The sequence below is a fragment of the Ustilago hordei genome (assembly GCF_900519145.1).
Source record: "Ustilago hordei strain Uho2 genome assembly, contig: UHO2_contig_11, whole genome shotgun sequence".
In the NCBI taxonomy this organism is placed as follows: domain Eukaryota; kingdom Fungi; phylum Basidiomycota; class Ustilaginomycetes; order Ustilaginales; family Ustilaginaceae; genus Ustilago; species Ustilago hordei.
The window spans coordinates 268947-290516 of NW_024545272.1; the positions used below are offsets into that span (position 1 = coordinate 268947).

General features: G+C 51.1%; 6 protein-coding genes across 6 annotated transcripts; 2 read left to right on the forward strand and 4 right to left on the reverse strand.

Annotated features, from left to right (window-relative positions):
* Positions 1-5744: 5744 nt before the first annotated feature.
* On the reverse strand, positions 5745-6727 carry UHO2_04912 (uncharacterized protein; the record flags this gene model as incomplete). Its single annotated transcript, XM_041557443.1, has 2 exons — positions 5745-5872; positions 5971-6727. 2 exons carry the CDS (start codon positions 6725-6727, stop codon positions 5745-5747), a joined length of 885 nt encoding a protein of 294 aa, XP_041413377.1.
* Positions 6728-9197: 2470 nt separating this feature from the next.
* UHO2_04913 (uncharacterized protein) lies at positions 9198-10280 on the reverse strand (the record flags this gene model as incomplete). Its single annotated transcript, XM_041557444.1, has 1 exon — positions 9198-10280. The coding sequence occupies one exon, from the start codon at positions 10278-10280 to the stop codon at positions 9198-9200; it is 1083 nt and encodes a 360-aa protein (XP_041413378.1).
* Positions 10281-11799: 1519 nt separating this feature from the next.
* Positions 11800-13962, forward strand: UHO2_04914 (uncharacterized protein; the record flags this gene model as incomplete). Its single annotated transcript, XM_041557445.1, has 3 exons — positions 11800-12017; positions 12105-12183; positions 12319-13962. The coding sequence occupies 3 exons, from the start codon at positions 11800-11802 to the stop codon at positions 13960-13962; spliced, it is 1941 nt and encodes a 646-aa protein (XP_041413379.1).
* Positions 13963-14379: 417 nt separating this feature from the next.
* UHO2_04915 (uncharacterized protein) lies at positions 14380-17685 on the reverse strand (the record flags this gene model as incomplete). Its single annotated transcript, XM_041557446.1, has 1 exon — positions 14380-17685. One exon carries the CDS (start codon positions 17683-17685, stop codon positions 14380-14382), a length of 3306 nt encoding a protein of 1101 aa, XP_041413380.1.
* Positions 17686-18186: 501 nt separating this feature from the next.
* Positions 18187-19483, forward strand: UHO2_04916 (uncharacterized protein; the record flags this gene model as incomplete). Its single annotated transcript, XM_041557447.1, has 4 exons — positions 18187-18363; positions 18480-18698; positions 18779-19091; positions 19263-19483. 4 exons carry the CDS (start codon positions 18187-18189, stop codon positions 19481-19483), a joined length of 930 nt encoding a protein of 309 aa, XP_041413381.1.
* A 216-nt stretch (positions 19484-19699) lies between these two features.
* Positions 19700-21061, reverse strand: UHO2_04917 (uncharacterized protein; the record flags this gene model as incomplete). The annotated part of the gene is made up of 1 exon (XM_041557448.1): positions 19700-21061. The coding sequence occupies one exon, from the start codon at positions 21059-21061 to the stop codon at positions 19700-19702; it is 1362 nt and encodes a 453-aa protein (XP_041413382.1).
* Positions 21062-21570: the final 509 nt, after the last annotated feature.

Consider the following 21570-nt stretch of genomic DNA (forward strand, 5'->3'; position numbering starts at 1 on the left):
TATCAGTCTCGATGAGCTTGTCGCTCGGTGACTATCAAGTTGCACAATGGGTGGCGTTTGTGTATATACTATCATAGGTTTCGGCTGACCTCTGTGGACACTCCATTCAGGGGTAGCTTGGCATGATCAATATCAATGCATAGATTATGATGACACCAAGGTCTGGTGTGAGTGTTGATGATGATGAAGTTGATGACATTGGTGATAAGGTTGGTGGGTGTTGATGATAATGAGGTTGGTGGTGTTGGTGATAAGGTTGGTGGCATCAACATGAGTGTCCAGTGTGTTGACTGATGCTTGAGGTGATCCCTGGACCACAGTGGACTACTGCCTTCGGTTCTATCTTGATCTGGACTGCTAACCTGCTATGGGTGCCTTCAGACGTCAGGTAGTGGTGATACAACACACACACTACGATGAGGAGCAACCTTGATAGATTGCTGCTATGCTGACTGAAACTAATATATACTTATGCTGAAGTGATAACTAGTTATGATGGTTGTGTAGAGTGGATGAGGATCCACTCGACCTTTGATGATGAGAAAGCATGGTTATATACCTCTTCACAGCATTGCCAGCGATGCTGCTCCTGCTCTCTCTCCAGAGAGTACCTTCTTCATCAAGTACTGTTCAGGGGGCCTCTCCTGCTTGCTTGGCACCCCTGTGCCTCTTGAGCTGTGTCGACTCCTTTGACACTGCTCCTCCTCCTTGCTATCCTGCTGCTTGTTTGGCACCCCTGTGCCTCTTGAGCTGTGTCGACTCCTTTGACACTGCTCCTCCTCCTTGCTATCCTGCTGCTTGTTTGGCACCCCTGTGCCTCCTGAGTGGTGTCGACTCCTTCGACACTGCTCCTCCTCCTTGTTATCCTGCTTGCTTGGCACCCTGTACACTGCTCCTTCTCCTTTGACTGGTGATGGTTCCTTTGACTCTTGTCTCTCGAGCCCCCTGAGTGGTAACCATCTGCATGCTCCTTGAGCTTGGTCCTCTTCGTGGCTGTGCCTGGCCCTCCTTGCATATGGGCTCAGTCCTCCTTTGCATGTGAGTCCATAGGAGTCCATGGTCTCCATGGAGACTGCACTATGGCCATGCTCTCTACTGGTATCGACTAGATCTTCGATACCTGTGCTCCTTCCATATGAACCAGTGACCCTCCTGCTTCTCGAGCATTCAGGCCCATGACAAGGTGCAGCATCAAAGGGATTGATGCCAGCAAGAGAGAGTGTGTCAAAAGGAGGCAAAGGCCTCTCAGGAGGAGCAGGAGAGGTGTCACAAGTGACACCAAGCGAATGCATAAATACTCTCATTCTACCATAGCATATGAGTGGATCCTTATCCACTCTACTCTATACTTTACTTACTCTTTACTTGACTCATAGTTATGTATCATTGCAATAGCAGAGCTTTGCAATGACACCTCAAACATGTGTGTTGTATCACCATTAGGCATCAACTGTAGGTGGTGTTCCTCAACACCTGCAGTCCAGTTCCTTACTGTAGGCAGTGGTGTTCCTCAACACCTGCAGTCCAGTTCCTTACTGTAGGCAGTGTTGCTTGGCATCTGCAGTCCAGTCAGTTATTGTAGGTGGTGTCCAACACTTGTGGTCCAGTAACTCCCATCCTCTGTAGGTGATAGGCATATCACAGTCCAGACAATGTTAGAGAGCATTAGCAACAGTACTACAAACACTTGTACTGTAAAGGAGAGTGTATCACTCTCTCTCCAGAGAATAACAGACATGCTGTGCAACCTCTGAATGGAGTGTTCAAGGCAGTCAGCCAAGACCTACCAGTACGAAGCTGTCTGGTTACTTTTAGTTGAAACAAACTGAGTAGATCTTACTCAATTGATCTCACCAAAACCAATCAGAAACACCCAACCTGGTTTCAGGTGCGTGACCACTTACAGTGTGTTGCATGGGGAGGAAGGCAGAGACAGACAATGCAGGAGTCCCATGCTTGCTGAATGAACTCAGCTGTGATGTGGGAGCCATGACCATCAAGGATAAGCAGCCAATACTTTCCTTGAGCCCTTTTCTTGGTGTGCTTGTCAAAGCAGTCCTTGAGCCAGTGTAGTGCAAGCTCATTGTTGGTCCAGCCATTCTGGCTTGTTGCAAAGACCCAGTCCTTAGCTGCAGTGTGATTGCAGTACCAGCCCTGCATGTGGTTCTTGCCCTGAAAGATAACCATAGGTGGTGGCTTTGTCCCTCATGCACCAATGCACTCAATCACTGTGATAGTCTCCTGATTGCCTGGCTGTGACCTGAAGTGCTGATTCTTCCCATTCTCCCTGGGTACAATGATGTATCAGCATTGACTTTGTCCAATGAGAAACCCAGTCTCATCCATGTTGAAGATGTTTTTGGGTAGGATCCTATACTTGGCAATAGTCTTCTCCAAGACATCAAAATATGCTTCAACAACTGATGGATCACTAGTGGCCTGTACCCTTGCAGCATCCATCTTGCAAGAGTAGTAGCTTCTGAGTTCTGTATGTCACTGCTTGAAAGCAGACATCCAATTAGGTCCAAGAGTAGCATCATTGTTGTTGGTCCTCTGCCTGAGAAGTTGTTCAGCCAACTGTCTGAGATTCTGTGGTGTTACTGGGAAACCATAGTGAGCCTGCTTCTGTATATGTTGGACTAAGAGATCTTTGGCCTCTGGTGGTATAGCCTGCAGATGTTGAAAGGCAGCAGTGCAGCTCTTGTGCCCTTTGCTGCAATCCCAGAGAGTGTTGTAAGGGACATTGTGATGCTCAGTGGCAGCCTTCAAGTCTTTGAATTGACCCTTCTGGAATGCACTAACAGCTTCCTGGATCTCATGCTCCTTCTGGTCCCTGTCAGTCTGCAGCTGGGCTTTTGCAACCCTCTTCCTAGGTGAGATGTTGACCATTGATGTCAAAGTGGTGTATGTTGAGCAGTGCTGACAAGAAAGGAGTGTATGGAGATGAGATCAAGACAAGTTCAAGATGAGAAAAGAAAAGTGTGAGAATCATAGTGGAGCTGCTGCCTCAAAATTTCAAGATTGAGAGGGGGACTTGGCTGTTTCAGCAATTTTGAGTCCAGAAACTCCCAAGTTCCCCAGCCACTTCCAATCCGAGACCTACGTGAATTTGACATGTACAGTCCCTGTCCAAAGTTTGGGGACAGGGTCCAATAGACAATAAATCAACCATCTGATAGCATACCTTCCATCTGCTTGGAGGAGTGATCTCTCATAAGTGTCAGACTGAGCAAAACACACAGTGAGCAAGCTCAGAAGAAGGGCTTTCGATTGCAGTGAGTCTCAGAGCCAACTAATACTTGAGCAGACCTCCATGCTTAGTAAACACTTGCTCCACATGATGCTCCATCAACTTGATCACAGGTTTGATATGTTCAAGTGTGATCTGGGTGTTCCACACTTCCTCTGCAGCTCTGGCAAGCTCATCCCAGGTTTTTGGAACCAGCAAACACTTACCAAGCAAGTTTTTGAACACATACCATATGTTCTCAATAGGGTTAAGGTCCAGCAAAGCTGGCAGGTGTTCCTGCATCTTAATGTGGTATTTGGCCTGCCATTGCTTGCAGATAGCAGCCTGATGACAGCTGCTGCTGTCTTTGACAACCGACAGGCCATCAGGGTATGCACTAACAGCAGTTATGGTGTCCCAGAGCAGCCTGTCAATGATCCAATCATGATATCTGACAGCTGTGAGGTTCTTGGCAGGATCCCATTGATTAGCCAACCCCAGCCACTTCTTTCTTGGAGCCAATGGGAGCACAATCAACGGGGTTTTAAGGTTGTATGCAATGCCGGCCCATACAATCTGGCAGTTAATACCAGCCCAGTATGCTGCTTTCCGGAGCTGCATAACTGGAATGCTGCCAAGTGATGCAGACAGCTGTCACCATGATAGAAACAGGTTTTTGAGTACCTCACACTGAAGGTATTGGTCCAAGGTAGCTGTCCAGGAGCATGGATGGCTGGATTGTGCTTTTGTTTCAAAGGTACCACACTCCTTAAAGTTATGGATGGTCTTGTGAACTGCTGTTTTGGAAATGCCACTTAGCTCTGTGATTTGTCAAATTGGCAGCCCAGTATCATGCATTGCAATGATTGAAGCATGCTTGCTTGGAGAGAGCTCATTGCCACAGACCATATCAGTGTTTGAAGTGTTCTTGATTAGTATGATGGTGGTGCTATTGCTCCATGATGACAATGACGAGAATGTGGGGTAACTGACTAAATTGGGAAATTACCCGATTGTCCCCAAACTTATGCACAGGGACTGTATGTGAACTACATTACTATACAACTTTCGCACATGTACACCGTAACAGCAAGTGATGGTTGTCAATGAGCAACCATAACCTACAAACTTGAACATGTCACATGTGAGCCACTGCCCCCACTTAGTGGGCACCCAGATCACGTAATGTAATGAAGCTGCAGCTAGGCGATACGATGGCAAAGCATCCAACAACTTGTTGAGCTGCAAGGTATATCTCATCCCACCAACTATCATTTCATGTGTGGTCATTAAGCATGGCCCACCGAGAAGTCAATGTCTGGCTGCCGCGTACACGAACCACCCGCGGGAACAGAGACCGAAGCATGAGAAATGTGAGATTGCCTAACTCGTGGGAGAGTCGCTTGCGAGTTCCCAGACGTGGCCGTAAGGGCCACGGGTGGTCGAACGTCGCGTAATAGCGGGGCGGAGCCTTCGTGAGAGTGAGATGATGGTGAGAAGGGAGTGCTGAAGATAACGATTCAGCAGGACACGAAAAGTGACATGAGTCGATATGACAACAGATCGGGTGGATCGGGTGGAACGGATCTGACAACCAATCGGGCAGAGCCAATATGATCTGAGATCGGTCGGAGCTGATATAGTTGGAATCGGGGACTGCTGAGTCCCACTTGTTGCCGTATCCTGTCATTGAGTAAGATGCTCCCACCTCTGGCATGTGCCGACACCATGTATATATATCAAGTAGAGAGCTCGAGGCTACTACCACGTTCTTCTCTCAGTTCAATATAGTATAGTGTTTCTGCTCAATAGCTTGAACACTGTGCTTAGACCATCGTCGACCACTGAGTGTCGACACCCGTATTCTTTCATTATTTCCAACAGGGAGGAGAGGTGAGATGAGGCAAGTGAGTGGCAATTTTGCTCACCTGCTGCGCAACGCAGGTGCCCCGTGCTCCGATCACTGATATTCGCGTCTGTACCAAACGCGACTCTAGAGTTTTCGAGATCCGAATGCGCCGAGTTGCAGCGATCAGCGTAGAAGTGACCCGAAGATTTCGGCTACAGTCGCCCGGTCAGGTTGAGGTGGCTGCTGGAAGTCTCTCGCTAAGGTTCGGACGGAAAGCATTTCCGAAGGCCAGACTTTCGAGATGCTTCTGAGAGACGATCAAGCTTTTTGAGGAGGAACCTCAAGCGGCTAAAGTGGTCAGAGTGTAAAGATAGCTAGTCTCACACGAATAGAAACACAGCTTCGAAGGGAGACTTAGGCAAGTGTAGATGAGGGGGATGGAACGACTGTACTACAAATGGAAGTTCAGTAGAGACCAGAGTGCCTAATTCTAGGATTGACAGATGGCGACAACACAGTTGTACCACTGCTGGGAAGCATAAGCGAGTTTGGGAAACGATGAGAACAGAACGGCCCGGACAGAACAGAACAAGGCAAGCACAGCACCATGAAGCGTGAACTCGCGAATTCGTGGGGGCCCCAGGAGACTGTAACGACGATGATTCTTCAAAAGAACCAGCCAACTCTGTTCTGCTCTGGAGGAGGCCCATTAAGGTATTCACCGACGGGATAACCATGAACATCGTGAGAGCTTTGTTGAGAAACGACCTCACCAGGCGGACCGTTTAGCCAAGCTGTTGAGTCACAAACCAAAACCAAAACCAGGCAAAGTCGAATCAGCATTTGATGGCCTTGCATCACATGATATCGGAGCTACTTGCTCTTTACTTACCGTGCCCATGAGAGACCTGATTGGGTTGAGGCTGAGAATGGTAGTCATAAGAGGCGTGTTGAGGGGTGTGAGGGGTGTATTGAGGCTGAGAATGGTAGTCATAAGAGGCGTGTTGAGGGGTGTGAGGGGTGTATTGAGGCTGAGAATGGTAGTCATAAGAGGCGTGTTGAGGGGTGTGAGGGGTGTATTGAGGCTGAGAATGGTAGTCATAAGAGGCGTGTTGAGGGGTGTGAGGGGTGTATTGAGGCTGAGAATGGTAGTCATAAGAGGCGTGTTGAGGGGTGTGAGGGGTGTATTGAGGCTGAGAATGGTAGTCATAAGAGGCGTGTTGAGGGGTGTGAGGGGTGTATTGAGGCCGATAATAGTTTTCAGGAGGGCTCAGCTTGACCATTCCGACGAAATTATCATCAGGAGGAGAGGTCCAGTGACCAGACTCGTCTCCGCCGTGGCGAGGGTCGCGTGCAGCAGGCCTGCTGCTATCACCACCGCCGTATGACCTGTGAACAGGGCTGGCCTGAGAAGAGTGCTCCTTCGGGATGTAGGGGTGCGTTGCGTCGCTATACCTCTCGTACTGGGGGACGTAATTGTCGGCGTAGATAGAAAGCTCCTGGGCCGCTGAACTACTCTTGCCTGAGATCTTGCCAACGGCTTTCCTCAAAAAACCCCAACCCTGTGGCATAGGCGTGGGCAAAGGAGCAGCAAAAGTGAGGGCAGTGCTCGAAAGAGCTAGAGCAACGATGGCGATGTTGAGCTTCATGATGAAGGAAAAGCTACTGTTTTCGTGGGAAGGGGAGGGAAGCAGGAGATGTGTTTGGAAGGAAAGTGACGGATTCGCAACGAGGTTGTCTTTATATTTTGGACGATCTCGACGGGAAGAGGGATGAAGACAAGGCTGAGTCTGCATCAGCTGTGCTGGCAGACCTGGTCCGAGTGACATTGTAGCACGAGATTTTGCTGCAACAGTGGCTTTCTGTATCGGAAATGCCTACCTGTGCTAGTGTCACCTCAGAGAGAGAGAGTTGGTTGAGGGTGGGAAGCCTGTTTACCAGCCCACAATCATATTGTATGCTCTGTGATCTCATACTGACTCCCACTCTGCTGAGAAGCTCGTAGAAGAGGTATAGTTGCCCTTGTTTGGTCTCGGAGTTGCTGCAAAACAGGTGCCAAGGTTCGTGGGTGCTCGGAGCATTCTGAGATGGTGTCACTTTCCTGCAACAAGCTTTTCATTCAATATCGAAGCGGTAGTTGAGAAGGAGTACACATCAACGCCAACAATGAGGTGGTGACATTGCGAGGCGCCAACAATAGCAACGCAAATGGGCAGAATTCAGTCACGCCAACTGCCATGAGGACGTCAAAGCGCCTACGTTGCTTTCAATGCACTTAGTCGGACGTGCGGGACGATCGGCTCAACCCGTCAGACTCTCTGTAGGAGGCCTGGGCGGCGTATCGGCTGGCGTCAGGCTGTTTATCGCGATAGGCAACGGCATAACGGCTATCCGATGCCCGTGGAGGAGGAGATAGGGGCCTGAGCCTTACCTCTGCATTGCCTCGGGATGTTTCAGCCTCGTCCACACGCTAGACGCATGAAACTCACAAGGCTTAGTTAGTCCGTTCTTCATTAGTACCACCACATCCATGCACTGTCTCTACATACCGTTGATCGTCGCCACACGTAATGAAACCGCGACCTACCATCCAAGTCTGTGTCGCAAGTGACAAGCGATCACGCTATTCGCTCCCACACTCTCAACGTCCTGTCGCGACTGCAGAAGCCAGGGCGATAACCTGGGTGGAAAAAGCGAGTGAGCATCACATCCTTCCGATGATGAGAACTGATCTGTCAAGTGCTGAAGCTTCATCTGCACAGGCGAAAACATCCCACCTCGGTCACCCCTACATGATGAGGCGAAACAATCGTAATTGAGCAAGCAACCAATACGTGCCGCAGCGAAGGTCAACGTCAAACAAATATGGCAAAGATGAAAAGGGGTCCGCAGGCATCGCCAGGCCTCTCGAGTGGGCAGTATTCGCGCTCACAACTCAACAATGTGGGTCGATCTGACGGTTCGAGCTCACAGGTCAACCTCGGCGATATCACCCTCAGCGATATCAACCCCAGCAATATCAACCCCAGCGATGAACACAAGCGAGCACGGCACACGACATCGCTCCGACACATTCAAGCTTCAACTCGCTGTCTCTTCATGGACCACGAAATTGAGAAAAGGGAAGTGAGAGGGGTAGAAGAGAAGGTCACGGAAAGCGTATCAAATGAGCAAGGTAAAAAAACGCAAGGCCAACAAAGCCAGACGTAGCTTGGTGGTTGGGAAGTGCATATCTATTCGACTAAGGGAGATTGTAGTCGAGGCGGTCGAAGGACACCTTGATTCAGGTTTCATGACATTAGCAATGTGATTGACAGGTGCTTCTGCCCGTGCTGGCACAAGTGTCAATCATTCCAGCAAAGGTCGATAGTACGGGCGTGTAGAAAGCACTTAGGTCTCGTCGTAAGAGCAGGTGCTGTACATGCCACAGCGGTAAGGGCCAGTTACGCTGCTGTCACAATCGCTAATAAGGTCTACCGTGTCAGCTGACGTAGTGGCGACAAGCGCGAGAGCAAGGATGGTGATGATGGTGAAGAGCTTCATGTTTCGCAAGAAGAATACTTAGAATGCAAGGTGTTGATGGATGAGAACAGACCGAATGGGGACTTAAGAAAGGTTTATATTTATACTTTTGTGTCCGGGTCGAAAGGCGTTGGAGCTGCTTATGATATCAGGGCGTGAGACGACCATCAGCCTGTGCACCCATTGGCTTCGAGTCATGACAAAGCACGAAGCTCGGATCGCCTGGCGATGCGTTATTCGACATGAGAGTCATCGTTCGGCAACATGCAACGCCGTGGGGCTCAGTTGCAAAAAAAAAAGGATCATACAGAAGCGCAGCTTCAAACAAAAAGATCTCCCAACGTGGGGCTCAAGAATGCAGACTCGAGGATCCTTGCATCTCAACTTGCTGTCCACAAGATTCCTCGAAAGCTTCCTTCGACTATCTGGCCAAATATGAATGGCAAGGTCTAACAAATTTCTTGCTCGCTCGAGCTGAAGCTGTCTCTAAACAAGGTTCCCCCTCTCACCTGCATATCTGCTCACAGACTCACGAGAACCCCAACTTGAGTCCCTGCGGCGGCCTGCAAAAGCGTCGTTGCGGTCAACTTTCTATAACTACATAGTCGTCACTGCTGGTGCATCGAGCAAGGAGCGACCAGCTTTGAAGTTGGTGTACCACCGCAAATAGCCTTCATTCATCATAAGCGTCAACACAGTGTGCGGTGCGATACGGAAGAGATGCGCTGTGGTGCCCTTGTACCAACCCAACAGACCCTCTGCCTTGGCAGTGAGGTAGAGGCAGTGGAAGGGATTGCGGTAGAGCGTTCCCACACTGCGTCCACGTTGGTCGATGCGTACTGGCTGGTTGTACATGCGTGTCAGCGCTGTATCCGCTGGCTGCATCACTGCACATACGCAGAGTCCGCTGAAGATGGAAGAGGCGAGATAGGTGAAGAAAGAGGTCGGCTTGTTGGCCAGGAACTTGAGCGGGTTGTATGCGTTCGCATCGACATCCATGTTGGTGAGATAGCCCTTGAACCAGTTGTACGCTGGCAATTGCACTGTGCTTCCCATCGCTGTTCGCAGGACTGCAGCATCCATACCTCGTATCAGACCTCGAAGACCTTCGCTCTTGAAGATCTTGGAAATGCCATCGAGAGTGCTTGTGTAGTTGTGCGATGCCCTACCGATCAGGTAATGCGGACTGTAGGCTTGCATACGAGCCTTGATCAGGAAAAGAGGGTTGCCCAGAATCGCACCGACACATCCACTTGAGGCACCTGCTGCGAATGCACCCGCGGCCCATTGCTCGTCAGCTCGCTTGCCTCCTGCACGGTTGATAGCTTTACGGAAGGGCTCGTAGAAGCCGAGACGACTGCCGTTGAGCAAGAGCTGGTAGACGTAAGCAGCTCCGATACCTCGCTGAACACCTCTGATGCCTTCCCACTTGATCGTCTTGGTGAAGCAGTCCAAGGAAGACTTGTACAGACGTGCTCCTGAGCCCTCTTGCCCGCTGACAAGGCGTGGCGCTGACGACATGAGCTCACCCTGAAGCTGCATTCGAGTCTTGCACACTTCCATTGGGTTGGTGATGGTGACTGCTGTCATGGCAGCCAAGGCACCTGTCATGAAACCTTCTACTGTCGAGATCTTGGCTGGCTTGGCTGCTATTTCAGCCGCTGAATCCGAACAAGCCATGTTGGGCTGTGTGTATGTGTATCTGTGTAGACAGAAAGATTGGATCGTGCTATGCTGCAAGGATTCCTTAATCGCCAAGGATCGTCACGATCTAGATGACTTTGTGAGAGTTTGGCGCCTGTGTGATATCGAAGATCTACTCGTACTCTATCGCCGAGGGTGGCAGAGAATGTGGCGCAAGTCGTGGTGGATCAAGGATGCACAAGCCCACAAGGGCAAGTTGTTCGGTCGAGGTGAAACAAGCAGAGAGGCGATGGCGATGGCAATGGCGATGGCGATGGCGATGGCGATGGCGATGGCAGCGGCGACAAGAAGAAAAGCGGCTTCTCTGTGTCTCTCTGACATATTGCCGGCGAGAAGATGCTAATCCGAAAAGACCAAGCTTTCTTAAGATTTTTGTTCGAGTAGAGCAATGTTAGAGCTCCAATTAGATTGACTGGCTCAAAGAGCAGGGTTTGACATCAGCGACCTCGACAGATGAGACTGCTAAAGATAACGATCCAGTGGAGAGCCAAAGTGACGAAGGATCGGGCAAGATCGATCCAGATCGTAATCGGGAAAGGAGTTCTAATCATGAATCAGTTATCGTGCGAATGGATCGATGCGCAATTTACTAATGGTGATGGAAGGGGCACGTGACCAACGCAACGCAGCACACTCGAGGTAGACAAAGTCAAGGGCGACAATTCACTGTTGATCCGAGGAGCAGCAAATGGAGGAGCGCGGGCGTGTGTGCGTGTGTGCGTGTGTGCATGTGTGCATGTGTGTGTAAAATAATCCAACACCGCCTCACCAAGGCAGAAGAGAGAAAGAGAGCAGGCGCCTGCCCTTTTTGCCCACTTTACGCTTGCTATCCGCCTCATCCCGACCAGCCCCTTTTTCTTTTCTTTTTCTTTTTCTGTTTCCTTTTTCTTTTTCTTTTTCCTTTTCCTTTTCTTTTCCTTTTTCTTTTCCTTTTTCTTTTCCTTTTTCTTTTCCTTTTCTTTCTCTTTTTCTTTTCTTTTCTTAGTTGGCAGTGCCGTTCTCTTTCCTCCACAGCGGATGTCGGTGTGTGTCTGTGTCCCCAAGTCTATATTGCTCTCACTTGCGTGCCATCAACCATCACTATCCGCCATCACTATCCGCCATCACTAGTCACCTTCGACGCTGCCTTGCACTCGATCCATTGCCAAATCCCTCGCCTCCTCACATAGCCGCTCCATCTTTATACACCCCCCCCCCCCCCCGGGCATACAACAGGCACTTTGACTCGCCAGCATCATCATTGCATCCCGTGCGATCCAGTTCGCAGCTCGACCGACTCATCACCCGCCAAAACACCATCCCATCTGGCATTCAAACACACACTGTAATTCCATCCGAAAGTGCTACCTCAGCGCATCTCGATACCCAGCTCAGCTCCAATCTTTCACGCGTTCATCCCTAAAGCAGAGCAAACAGCTCGCCTCTGCTTTTGCCATCGCCACACCGAACAGCCCTCTTTGGCACCAATACCCACAGCAAAACTCTAATCACCATCATGGAACCACCTCAGGCAGCTGATCCCGAAGACTACTACGTCAAGCAGGATCGTGTCGGAAAAGGTTCCTTCGGTGAAGTCTACAAAGGTTTCGACAAACGATCTCGCCAGCCTGTTGCGATCAAGATCATCGACCTCGAAAATGCCGAAGATGAGATCGACGACATTCAGCAGGAAATCGCTATCCTCAGCCAGCTCGACAGCGCACATGTTACCAAGTCAGTCTCCTTCGCTTCAACCAAGATGCACATATACTCCTTTGCTGACCGATCATCTGCACACTCTCTCCTTTGTCTATCTTGCAGATACCATGGCTCATGGCTTAAAGGCACCAATCTATGGATCGTGATGGAATACTGCTCCGGAGGAAGTTGCTCGGATTTGGTAAGATTTCGCATTCTCCCCGGAATCTTTTCTCCCCTAGCATTCACCCACATCGCTACGCTTTGGCAGTGAGGCAGTGCTTTTTGAACAATCGCTAATGTCTCGCTTGCCTTGCTCCCATCCTTTTGTCTACAGATGAAACCCGGTCGATTCCGCGAAGACTACATTGCAATTGTCCTTCGCGAGCTTCTCAAAGGTCTCGAGTACCTGCACGGAGAAGGCAAGCTGCATCGAGACATCAAGGCCGCCAACATCCTGCTCTCTGCAACTGGCGACGTCAAGCTTGCCGACTTTGGTGTTTCCGGCCAGCTCACAGCGACCATGACCAAGAAGAACACTTTTGTCGGCACACCTTACTGGATGAGTCCAGAAGTCATCAAGCAGAGCGGCTACGATTTCAAGGCCGACATTTGGAGTTTGGGAATTACAGCCATCGAGCTTGCGATGGGCGAACCGCCTTACGCCGACCTGCATCCAATGAAGGTCCTTTTCCTCATTCCCAAGAACCCACCTCCTCAACTCGAAGGTCCTTTTTCCCGACCATTCAAGGAATTCATTAACCTCTGTCTCCAGCGTGACCCTGGCAACCGCCCCTCCGCAAAGGAGCTCCTCAAGCATCCCTTTATCCGCAAAGCAAAAAAGACCACCTATCTCACTGAGCTTATCGAGAGGCTCGAGCGATGGAGAGCTGAAGGCGGCGATCGACACGAGTCCCAAGAGAGCGAGCAAGCAGATGTGCACTACCCCGAGGGCGAGGAGGACATGTGGGACTTTGGTACCCTTCGCAACACCATCCGTCGTGGAGGCAGAGGCACTGTTGCCATGCGTATGCCAGCAAGTGCCATGACTGCAGCTGCCGCAGCTGCAGCAATCAACGATCACGAGGAAGAAAACAACAACGGAAGGCATCAAGCCAAGGAGCTTCCACAAGTGCCCCGCCACCAATCACGTTCACCACAACCCCAACCTCGATCGCCAACCTACGAACAAGCACCACATCACACTCAGCCACAATCTCCACCTCAACCAGCCCCACAGCAGCAACAAAGACAGCAACAGCAACAGCAACAGCAACAGCAACAGCAACAGCAACAACAACAACAACAACAACAACAACAGCAGCTACCAGATCGCAGATTTCGTACCTCTGGATCTTCTCGCTCGGTTGGCTCTGGCTCTGGATCTGCAGGAGGCACAGTGCGCCTGGCGGCAACCCAGGCTCGACCAGGCATTCCCACAGCTGGTGGAGCCAAGGATCAATCCAGCTACTCTGCAGCCGATGCGTACGACAAGGCCATCTCAGGCGGGTCCAAACATCCATCCTCCAACGGACACGCTGCCTCCGACCCTTACTATGCAGACCAACATCCAGGAGGCTACTCTGACCGCGTCGAAGAGGAGCGTAGAAGAATGCAAGACATGCATCTGCAACAGCAAGGTGGAGGTCAAAGACGTAGCGATCGACATGGCTCGGACGACGCACCTCATCAACACCAGCAGCACCAGCAACAGCACCAGCAACAGCACCAGCAACAACAACAGCAAGCCGCACGTCTCACCGCACTCGACACGGTCTTCTTGCCTGTTATCGAACAGCTCAATATGGCGGTCGCTTCGCGTCGCGATGCAGTGCGCACCTTGGCCAACCTGCGGGCTTGTTTGGAGGAGGCAGAGATCGTGACACCCGGTATCATGAATGCTTTTGCTGTCGAGTTGTTTCACACCATGGCTGAGGTCGAAGGCGATCGCGAGCCGGAGGAGGATCAGTGGGATCCTTGAAAACCCTCCTACCTATTCGAATCAACAAACACATTCACGCACACGAATCATCCCCGCCATGCCGAAACACCCATGCGCCACCGAGACTCCACACACGCAAGCTCTCACTCGTATGTCACCCAGCCACAATGCATCCATACCAGAATCGCTCAATTGCATACCAGCTAGATCATTCATCTACATCAAGTCTAACATCCTCCACACACTTTTTCAATGTTTCTCATAACGGCAACTTTCGCTTGCTCTCTCTCTTTGTTCGCTCGATTCACTTGCAATCTTGGCTCTCGTTTTGATTGCATCTTGATTGCATCTTGATCCGCTATTCTTGCGAGCTTGTTGGTCTTGTTTTGTGTTTTGTGTTTTTTTTTTTTTTTTTTTTTTTGATACTCGGTGGGTTGTAGCTTTTGCAACATGCGTTTATGGTGTATCGACTTGAGCTTCTACAAAGCTCTTGAGTGAGTTCCAGCCTTGCGATTTTTCTAGATCGATTTCGAGCTGTAGGGCTTTGACCTTGTTTTCAAATGTCGATAGGGCCTGTTTGTTGGTCTCGATCATGTTCTTTTCTGCCTCTCGGTCTGTTTTGGGATCGGGAGTGGATTTCAACAGTCCTCCGAGAAGTCCACCGGTTTGACTCTTCTTGAGCCTGAGCAAACTTTGTTGGTTTTTGTTGATAGTTTCGATTGTGTTGGTGTATCTTTGCAAGGTCTCGTTTAGGATTTTCGATATCCAGCTTCGTTTGATTTCCGTGGGGATGGATTGGAGGGGTTCGAGGGAGAGCAAGGTTTCCAGAGGTTGCAAGAGTTGTTCGATGACTTGCACTGATGCTGCTCTACTTCCCGAGGTCGAGGAAGGGCGGTAGGAGGGCGTCGAATACGATCGGAGCAGTCGTAAGGGTGCAGCTGACCTTGGAGTGATGATCTTGTATACCAATCGACCAACAGCCGAGACGAGACCGGGAGAGATAAAGTCCATTGATTCTTCGCGTAACACTGCTGCTAGATCCTCTCGCAACGACGAAAGATCTTGACTATGCGCAGAAATGTCAGATGTGATACGAGGGAAAATAACATGATCCAACATCGCCTCCATTCTTTCCTGCAGTGCAAGCGAATCAGCAAGTAGCTCAATCGCAAGTTGCAGCTGTTCATCTTCATGTTGTTCAGAAGAAAGATCAGGGGCAGATTGAGGAGTTCCCACACGAGAAAGCTCCATCGACCCCACTCTCTGCTGCTGCGATTGATCAAAGCTACTCCTACCCGAGCCTTCACCTGACCCCCCTCCACCAGTAGACCGCAACGCATCAAGGTTGCGATTACTAGCCATACCACCCAACTCAGCAGGAGACTGCTCTTCGATCCAACTCTTGTACCTACTTAGGATCTGAAGTGTCACTCTCCACTCGCGCGCAGAGAGCTCATGAATGTGTACACCCTCAGACCAAAGCTTTTCTATTGCTGCAAGCGTTGCTTGTGTTGCTTTCATCAATTTCCCACCCGCCTGCTCTTCCACTTTAGCTCTCCCTTCAGCAAATGCAGCTTCCAGGGTGCTAATCACCTCCCTAAACCGCATCTGGAAGTAGACAGGTAATTGCCACCTCCGTTTGAATGCTAGCCAATTCGGATGATCCTGCACTGCCAATTTGGCTTCCTGAGTCGGCGCGAGAGAGAGCAACCGCTGAAGAAAGGTGTTAGTCAGTGTGAAATTCGAGTAGAAAGTATCTGTTTGACCGACAAAAAAGATTGTATTGCCCAGGGTGGTGAGGAGATGCCTGGAGAGTTCGTCCCAGATGACGTTGGTGAATATGTCACATTGCGATTCTCTTTCGGCAGGGGAAGTGGTGGTGCCGTCCAGGTCAGTGGTACAGGCAGAAGAAGTTTGGAGCGAGATCTCGCGAGATGCATCGGTAACGTGCCATGCCGCAGAAGCGACAAAGGTGAGGATCGAGTTGTAAACATTCGATAGCTGAATGGAAGGTGTCGAGCTTGATGAGGCGAGAAGAAGGGATTGCACGTGTGTGTGGTGCTCCTGCAGTTGGGACCGAAGTGTCTCTGGCAACCCGCTCCAGAAGGCTTCTGTATCGGTTGTGTCATCTGCTGGTGGCTTATCAATGATGTTCTTCGCAGCCCAATCACTGACCAACAGATCTCGGACAGCTTCTTCAGCCTCATTCCTCCTCTTGCTCTCTCCTTTCTGCTGCTCATCCCTACGTACTAGTGTCAGCGTATTCAACGTAGACAGAGCCATCTCAAGCCACGACCTCTGTTCATCTAACCTTGCTTCCCAATATGCAGCTTCGACCTCTTTCTCCCCTTCTTCAACCACAGGCTCTGCGATCTGACTCCATGCATCCAACTCATCCACTGCACTGTCCACTATCGCTGATGGTGCTGGCTTGGTCGACAGACTCTGCAAGAAGCTCGCTCTCCGTGCACCTCTTGCGCTCGGTCGCGACTTGCGCAATTCTGGCGAAGAAGGGAGAAGCGCGCTGCTACGACCGTAAAGCAAGAGCGAGTGCGGCGAGGTGAGGAGAGCTCGAAGAAGCGTGCGGAGGTCTTGCCGCAGAACAGAGCGGATACTGTCGATGCGGTCGGCAAGGGCGTCTGCGAAGTCTGTGAGGTTCTCTTCGTCGATGCGACGGTGGAGGAAGCGGAGGCGAGAGTATTCGGCGGATGTGCGGGCGATGCGTTGCGGTAAGCCGAGGAGGGAGGAGGATGCTGAGGTGGAAGTGGAGGGACCTGCAAGAGTGCCTGACTGGGTTCGGGTGCGGCTCGGCGAGAGTGACGCGCGATCTGGGGTAGTGTGTGGATGATGTGCGGCTGAAGAGAGTCGGCGTATGATCTTGCGTCTCGATTGTTTTGGCTGAAAGGCATCACCGTTTGTGTGTGCTGGTTGAGCTTCTTCAGAGGAAGAGGCATCGTCGTCGCTCTCGCTGTCCTTGTCGTAATCAGACGACATGGCATAGTCACTCAGGTCCTGATCCGAGCCGGACGCTACAGAGGCCAGACTGTCCCTTCGCCCTCCCACTGAGCCGATACTCATCACCGAAGGCCTTCTTACGGCACGTGAAGACCTCCTCCTCCCACCGCCTTTGCCTTTCTCCGGCTGTATCAACAGCAAATCTTCCAACCTCACAATCGAATCATGCAACTGCAGCATCAGCTCCAACCTTGCCTTGTGGCTCGTCGCATCCTCTTTCCGCCTGATGGAGTCTGCAATATCATCCTGTACGCTCTTGAGCATGCTTCTCGACGCGAGCAGCGTGTCTCGCACTGGTACCATCAGCCCTTGCGGCGGCGGACCATCCTGCTGCTGCTCCTTCTCTTCATCATTGTCCAAAGGTCGAGAAGATCTGCTCCAGCCAAGACGAGCGATACGATGTGCTTCAGCCTTGAGACTGCTGCCGAGGGATACGAAGTCCTTGTAGTCCTCATTGATGATCGAATAGAGCTCATCCTTGAGCTTCTCGCTGTAGCTGCGGAGATCGCCGAGGATAAAGTTGAGATCCGATGCCTTGGTGCGAGATACTAGAAATTCGTCTACGGAGAAGTTAGAGGTGTGGACGGGCGAGAGAAGTTCGAGATGGTGTGAGAGAGGGGTGAGCGAAGGAAACGCTACCGGTTCTCGCGTGGTGCTGTCGTCGAGGCGATGGAGGCCGTCGGAGATGCTGGCCTCGCGGTTGTGAGCTTGCGACGTGGAACCAGTCGCAGCATCGGCAGCGGCCATGGCAGTATTGCGTGGCGGTGTGATTGCTGGGACCTTTTTGAGGTGATGGTGTTGAGGTGCGGAGAGGGGCTTGGTTGAATCTGGAACAAGTTGCTATGGCTTGAGCACACGTGACTGCCAACAGTCCAAATAAATTCGGAATGTTAGGCCGAACCAAAGTATTCGAAACCGAATCGGCGATTTGCTGTGTCCGGCAATCCTGTGTAACAGCTGAAAAGTGACACTTTAAGCTGAGACCAACACTGGATAGTCTTCTCTCCTCTCACTCTCAAGCTTATCGTTGCCACCCCTCATCAATCAAAGCTCAAGACGATCATCGCTCGAGACTCAAACCCTCACATCAAGCTTTCGACGGTCGTTGGCTCCTTCTGCAGCCCGCGCGCGGAAACCGGCTTACGCAAGACGCTTTTACCATTTGTGATGACAGGTTACAGCTGGCTCACAGCTGTTTCAAGTACGCTTCTCGCTGCAGTCCTTCTCTCACTCGCCCTCCCATCAATCATGGGCCTACTGCGCTTAGGCAAAAGATGGAAGCCAGAAGGGAAACACGTGTTTGTCACCGGTGGTTCACAAGGTCTCGGACTCGCTCTCGCCGAGCTTCTCGCTGCCAAGGGCGCGCATGTCACTGTCTGTAGTAGGACCGAACCCAAGCTTCGTCAAGCTGTGGACAAGGTCAAGGTGAGCATTGCCGCCCCCATCTCCCCATCTGAATCTGTAGTGTTTAGCTGACGTGTTGGCATCATGTCCCACCAACCTTTCCAACTTCTGATGGTCTCGGCGTTCTCCGATAACAGGCATCAGCAAAGTCCCCGCAACAGCAGATCCAATGTGTCGCTGCGGACGTATCGACATTTGAAGGCGCCAAAAAGGCGATTGAATCATGTAGCACTGTTCCCGATACAGTCTTCTGCTGCGCTGGTGGAGCGAAGCCGGGTTTCTTCTTGGATCAGACTGAAAGCGATTTTGAAAAGGGCATCAAGACTGACTACTGGACATGTCTCGCTACCTCCCACGTAAGTAAAAATTCCCGCCTCCCTTCTCCGATTACTACAGAGTGCGAGCTAATCCGTCTACTCCGTTGTCGCATGATCAGGCTGCGGCAAATGCAATGGCACGGACCGGCATAAAAGACGGTAAAATTGTCATGGTCAGCTCGATTCTCGGGCTGTTTGGTTTGGTCGGATACTCTCAATACGCGCCGATGAAGTATGCTATTCGAGGCTTGGCCGAATCCCTTCGATCCGAGTTGATCCTCTACGGCATCTCGGTGCATGCCTACTTTCCTGCAACGATCCTGTCACCAGGTCTGGAAGAGGAGAACAAGACAAAGCCAAAGATCACACTCGACATCGAAGGCACGGATGAAGGTTTGACTCCTGCACAGTGCGCAAAGGGCTTACTTAAGGGTAAGTCTACTCGTTACCAATCAATCGACCAAAACTCAGTTAGCCAGCAAGGGCTTGAGCCTATCTGCACTGGAACGCTCTGATCGATGATCGACGCTCGAAAGCAACTCCTGTCCGGCGATATGATGACTGATCTTGCTACTTGTTTGCTCACCTTCTCACTTAAAACAGGCGTCGAGAAGAACCAGTTTTTCATCACAACCGACTTCAACTCTGAGCTCTTCCGAGTGGCAGCACTTGGCACCGCGCCGACAAATCGTGGTCTCCTCGACCGCCTTCTCGCACTGGTCTCATGGATCGCTATTCCGATCTGGCGAACATTTGCTGCCGACAGCGCGATCAAGAAGCATCGCCAAGAGCATCTCAAGACGCTCGCGAAACAGTCCGAGTAGCCACCTCTACGCTCACACACTCACCTGCCTTGCTAATGGAACCTCAAATCACAAAGCTGCACACTGTCGAGGAATGTCTACAGTACAACTGAGAATTGAGATGAGAATGCTAGAAAGTCATGAATAAGGCATGCTGTGCCTCCTTGAAAAGGGGGGCAGTACTATTATTTACAAGTAAAAACCGATCGCAGGTGGACTATTGAGACAGTTGATCCTTTACTCCTCCGTCTTGACCTTCTTGCCAATAGCAGGTGGTGCGCCGTCGTCACGGTTGTCGTTGGACGAGTCGTTGTCGCGCTTCCGCTTGTCGCCACCAGCACGGCCGAATCCACCACCTCGTCCACGGCCGAACTTGCCACCACGTCCACCACCACCGCGTCCACCACCACCACGTCCACCTCGGCCGTAACCGCCATTGCCACGTCGGTCACCACCACGCTGCGAATCCTGCTCGCGCCTGTCGAGCATGAAGGAAGCCCTGAAGTTGGCACGCTCGATGTAGAACTTCTTGGCGATCTCCTCATCAACGCGGGAGAACTGGACGACCTTACCACCAACGGTGATGTTCTTGCTCTTGATCTCGGCGAGCTTTTCGTCAGAGAGAGGCTCCTTGAATCCAACAGCGCCCTCGACGGCACCTGCTGGGAACTCGACGAACGAGGTAGGGTGAACAGTAACGAGGGTATCCTTGAGGTCCTTCCAGCTGCCGCCCTCGCCAGCACCGGTGAACTTGAGCACCGACTTGGGGGGGAACTCAACGGCATCTGGGTCAACAGTGCCGTCAGGACGTGTAGTGAGCTGCTTGCCGTTGTACTCGAACTCGAGCGGGTCGGAACGCTTTGGCTTGTCGTCCTGCTGCTGCTTTCGGTCACCGGCTCGTCCACCTTCGCGCTTGTTGATCTCCTTGAATGCGTTGAACTTCTTGGGTGCGTTGCTGCCACGGTTGATCTTGTTGTTGCTGGGATCGATACCCTTCTCCTCCATCTTCATCTTGACGTAAGCGTCCTTGGACATGACGACGAGCTCCTTGTCTTGGAAGCTGACGCCCTTGCCACCGTCCTGATCGGGATCCTTCTGTGCTGCCTGGGAGAGGAACTTGTTTCGGTCGTCCATATCGGCAAATTCTACAAAGACAGATCCCTTGAATGGCTTGGGCTTGGTAGCCGCCTCCATATCACGACGCATACGGACACTGTTGACCTTGCCGAAAGTGTTGAAGAAGGACTCGAGCTGCTTCTGAAGAGTCTCGGTCTCTTGGCCGAAACCCTTGGCGTAGATGGATCGGTCGAAAGCATCCTTGACAGGTACGAGCTCCTTTCGTCGACGAACGTTGGCACCGTCCTCGCTGACATCAAGAAGCTCCTTGGAGCGGCGAAGTACCTCGGCGATACCGTCAAGACCGAGAAGGTTCTTGATGGCATGCATACGCTTGAACGAGGCAATGGTGGCAATGGAAACCCATCCTTCTGGGTCCTTGCGGGTCAAGGTGAAGAGGAACTTGTCGAAGGGAAGATTGGAGTCGTGAAAGTAGAACTCCACCTGACGAAGAGCCTCCTCCTTGGCCTCCTCGACAGTCATGGTGGTGGAGGTCTCGGTAGCCGAGGTGGAAGCGGCAACGAGCTCCTCCTGCTTTACGAGCTCCTCCTGCTTTACGTCTTCCTGCTTGACTTGCTGTTTTGCAGGCATGTTTGGTATAGGATATGTTGAGATGGGATGCAGTTGCGCTCCGTCCTCTATGATATGGTGTGGAAAGAAGGACAGTGCGGAAGATCAAGCTTGTACGATGCGGAAGCGATGGCCAACAAAAAGCACCTCCTCACCAACAGAAAAATGCGGCCCTTTGACAGGAATCGGGAGAAATTCCACTTTTTTCTCAACTCGAAATCCGAGATTTTTGATTTTTCTTTTTTTTTCTTTTTTTTCTTTTTTTTCTTTTTTTTCTTTTTTTTCTTTTTTTTTCTTTTTTCTTTTTTGGTTTTTTTTTTTTTTTTCTTTTTTTTTTCTTGGACCCTCTTGGAGCAAAGGTCTGACTCGTACGTGTTTGTTCAGTCGATGTTGTGCTGTTAGATCTGGATGCTGGCGTGCAC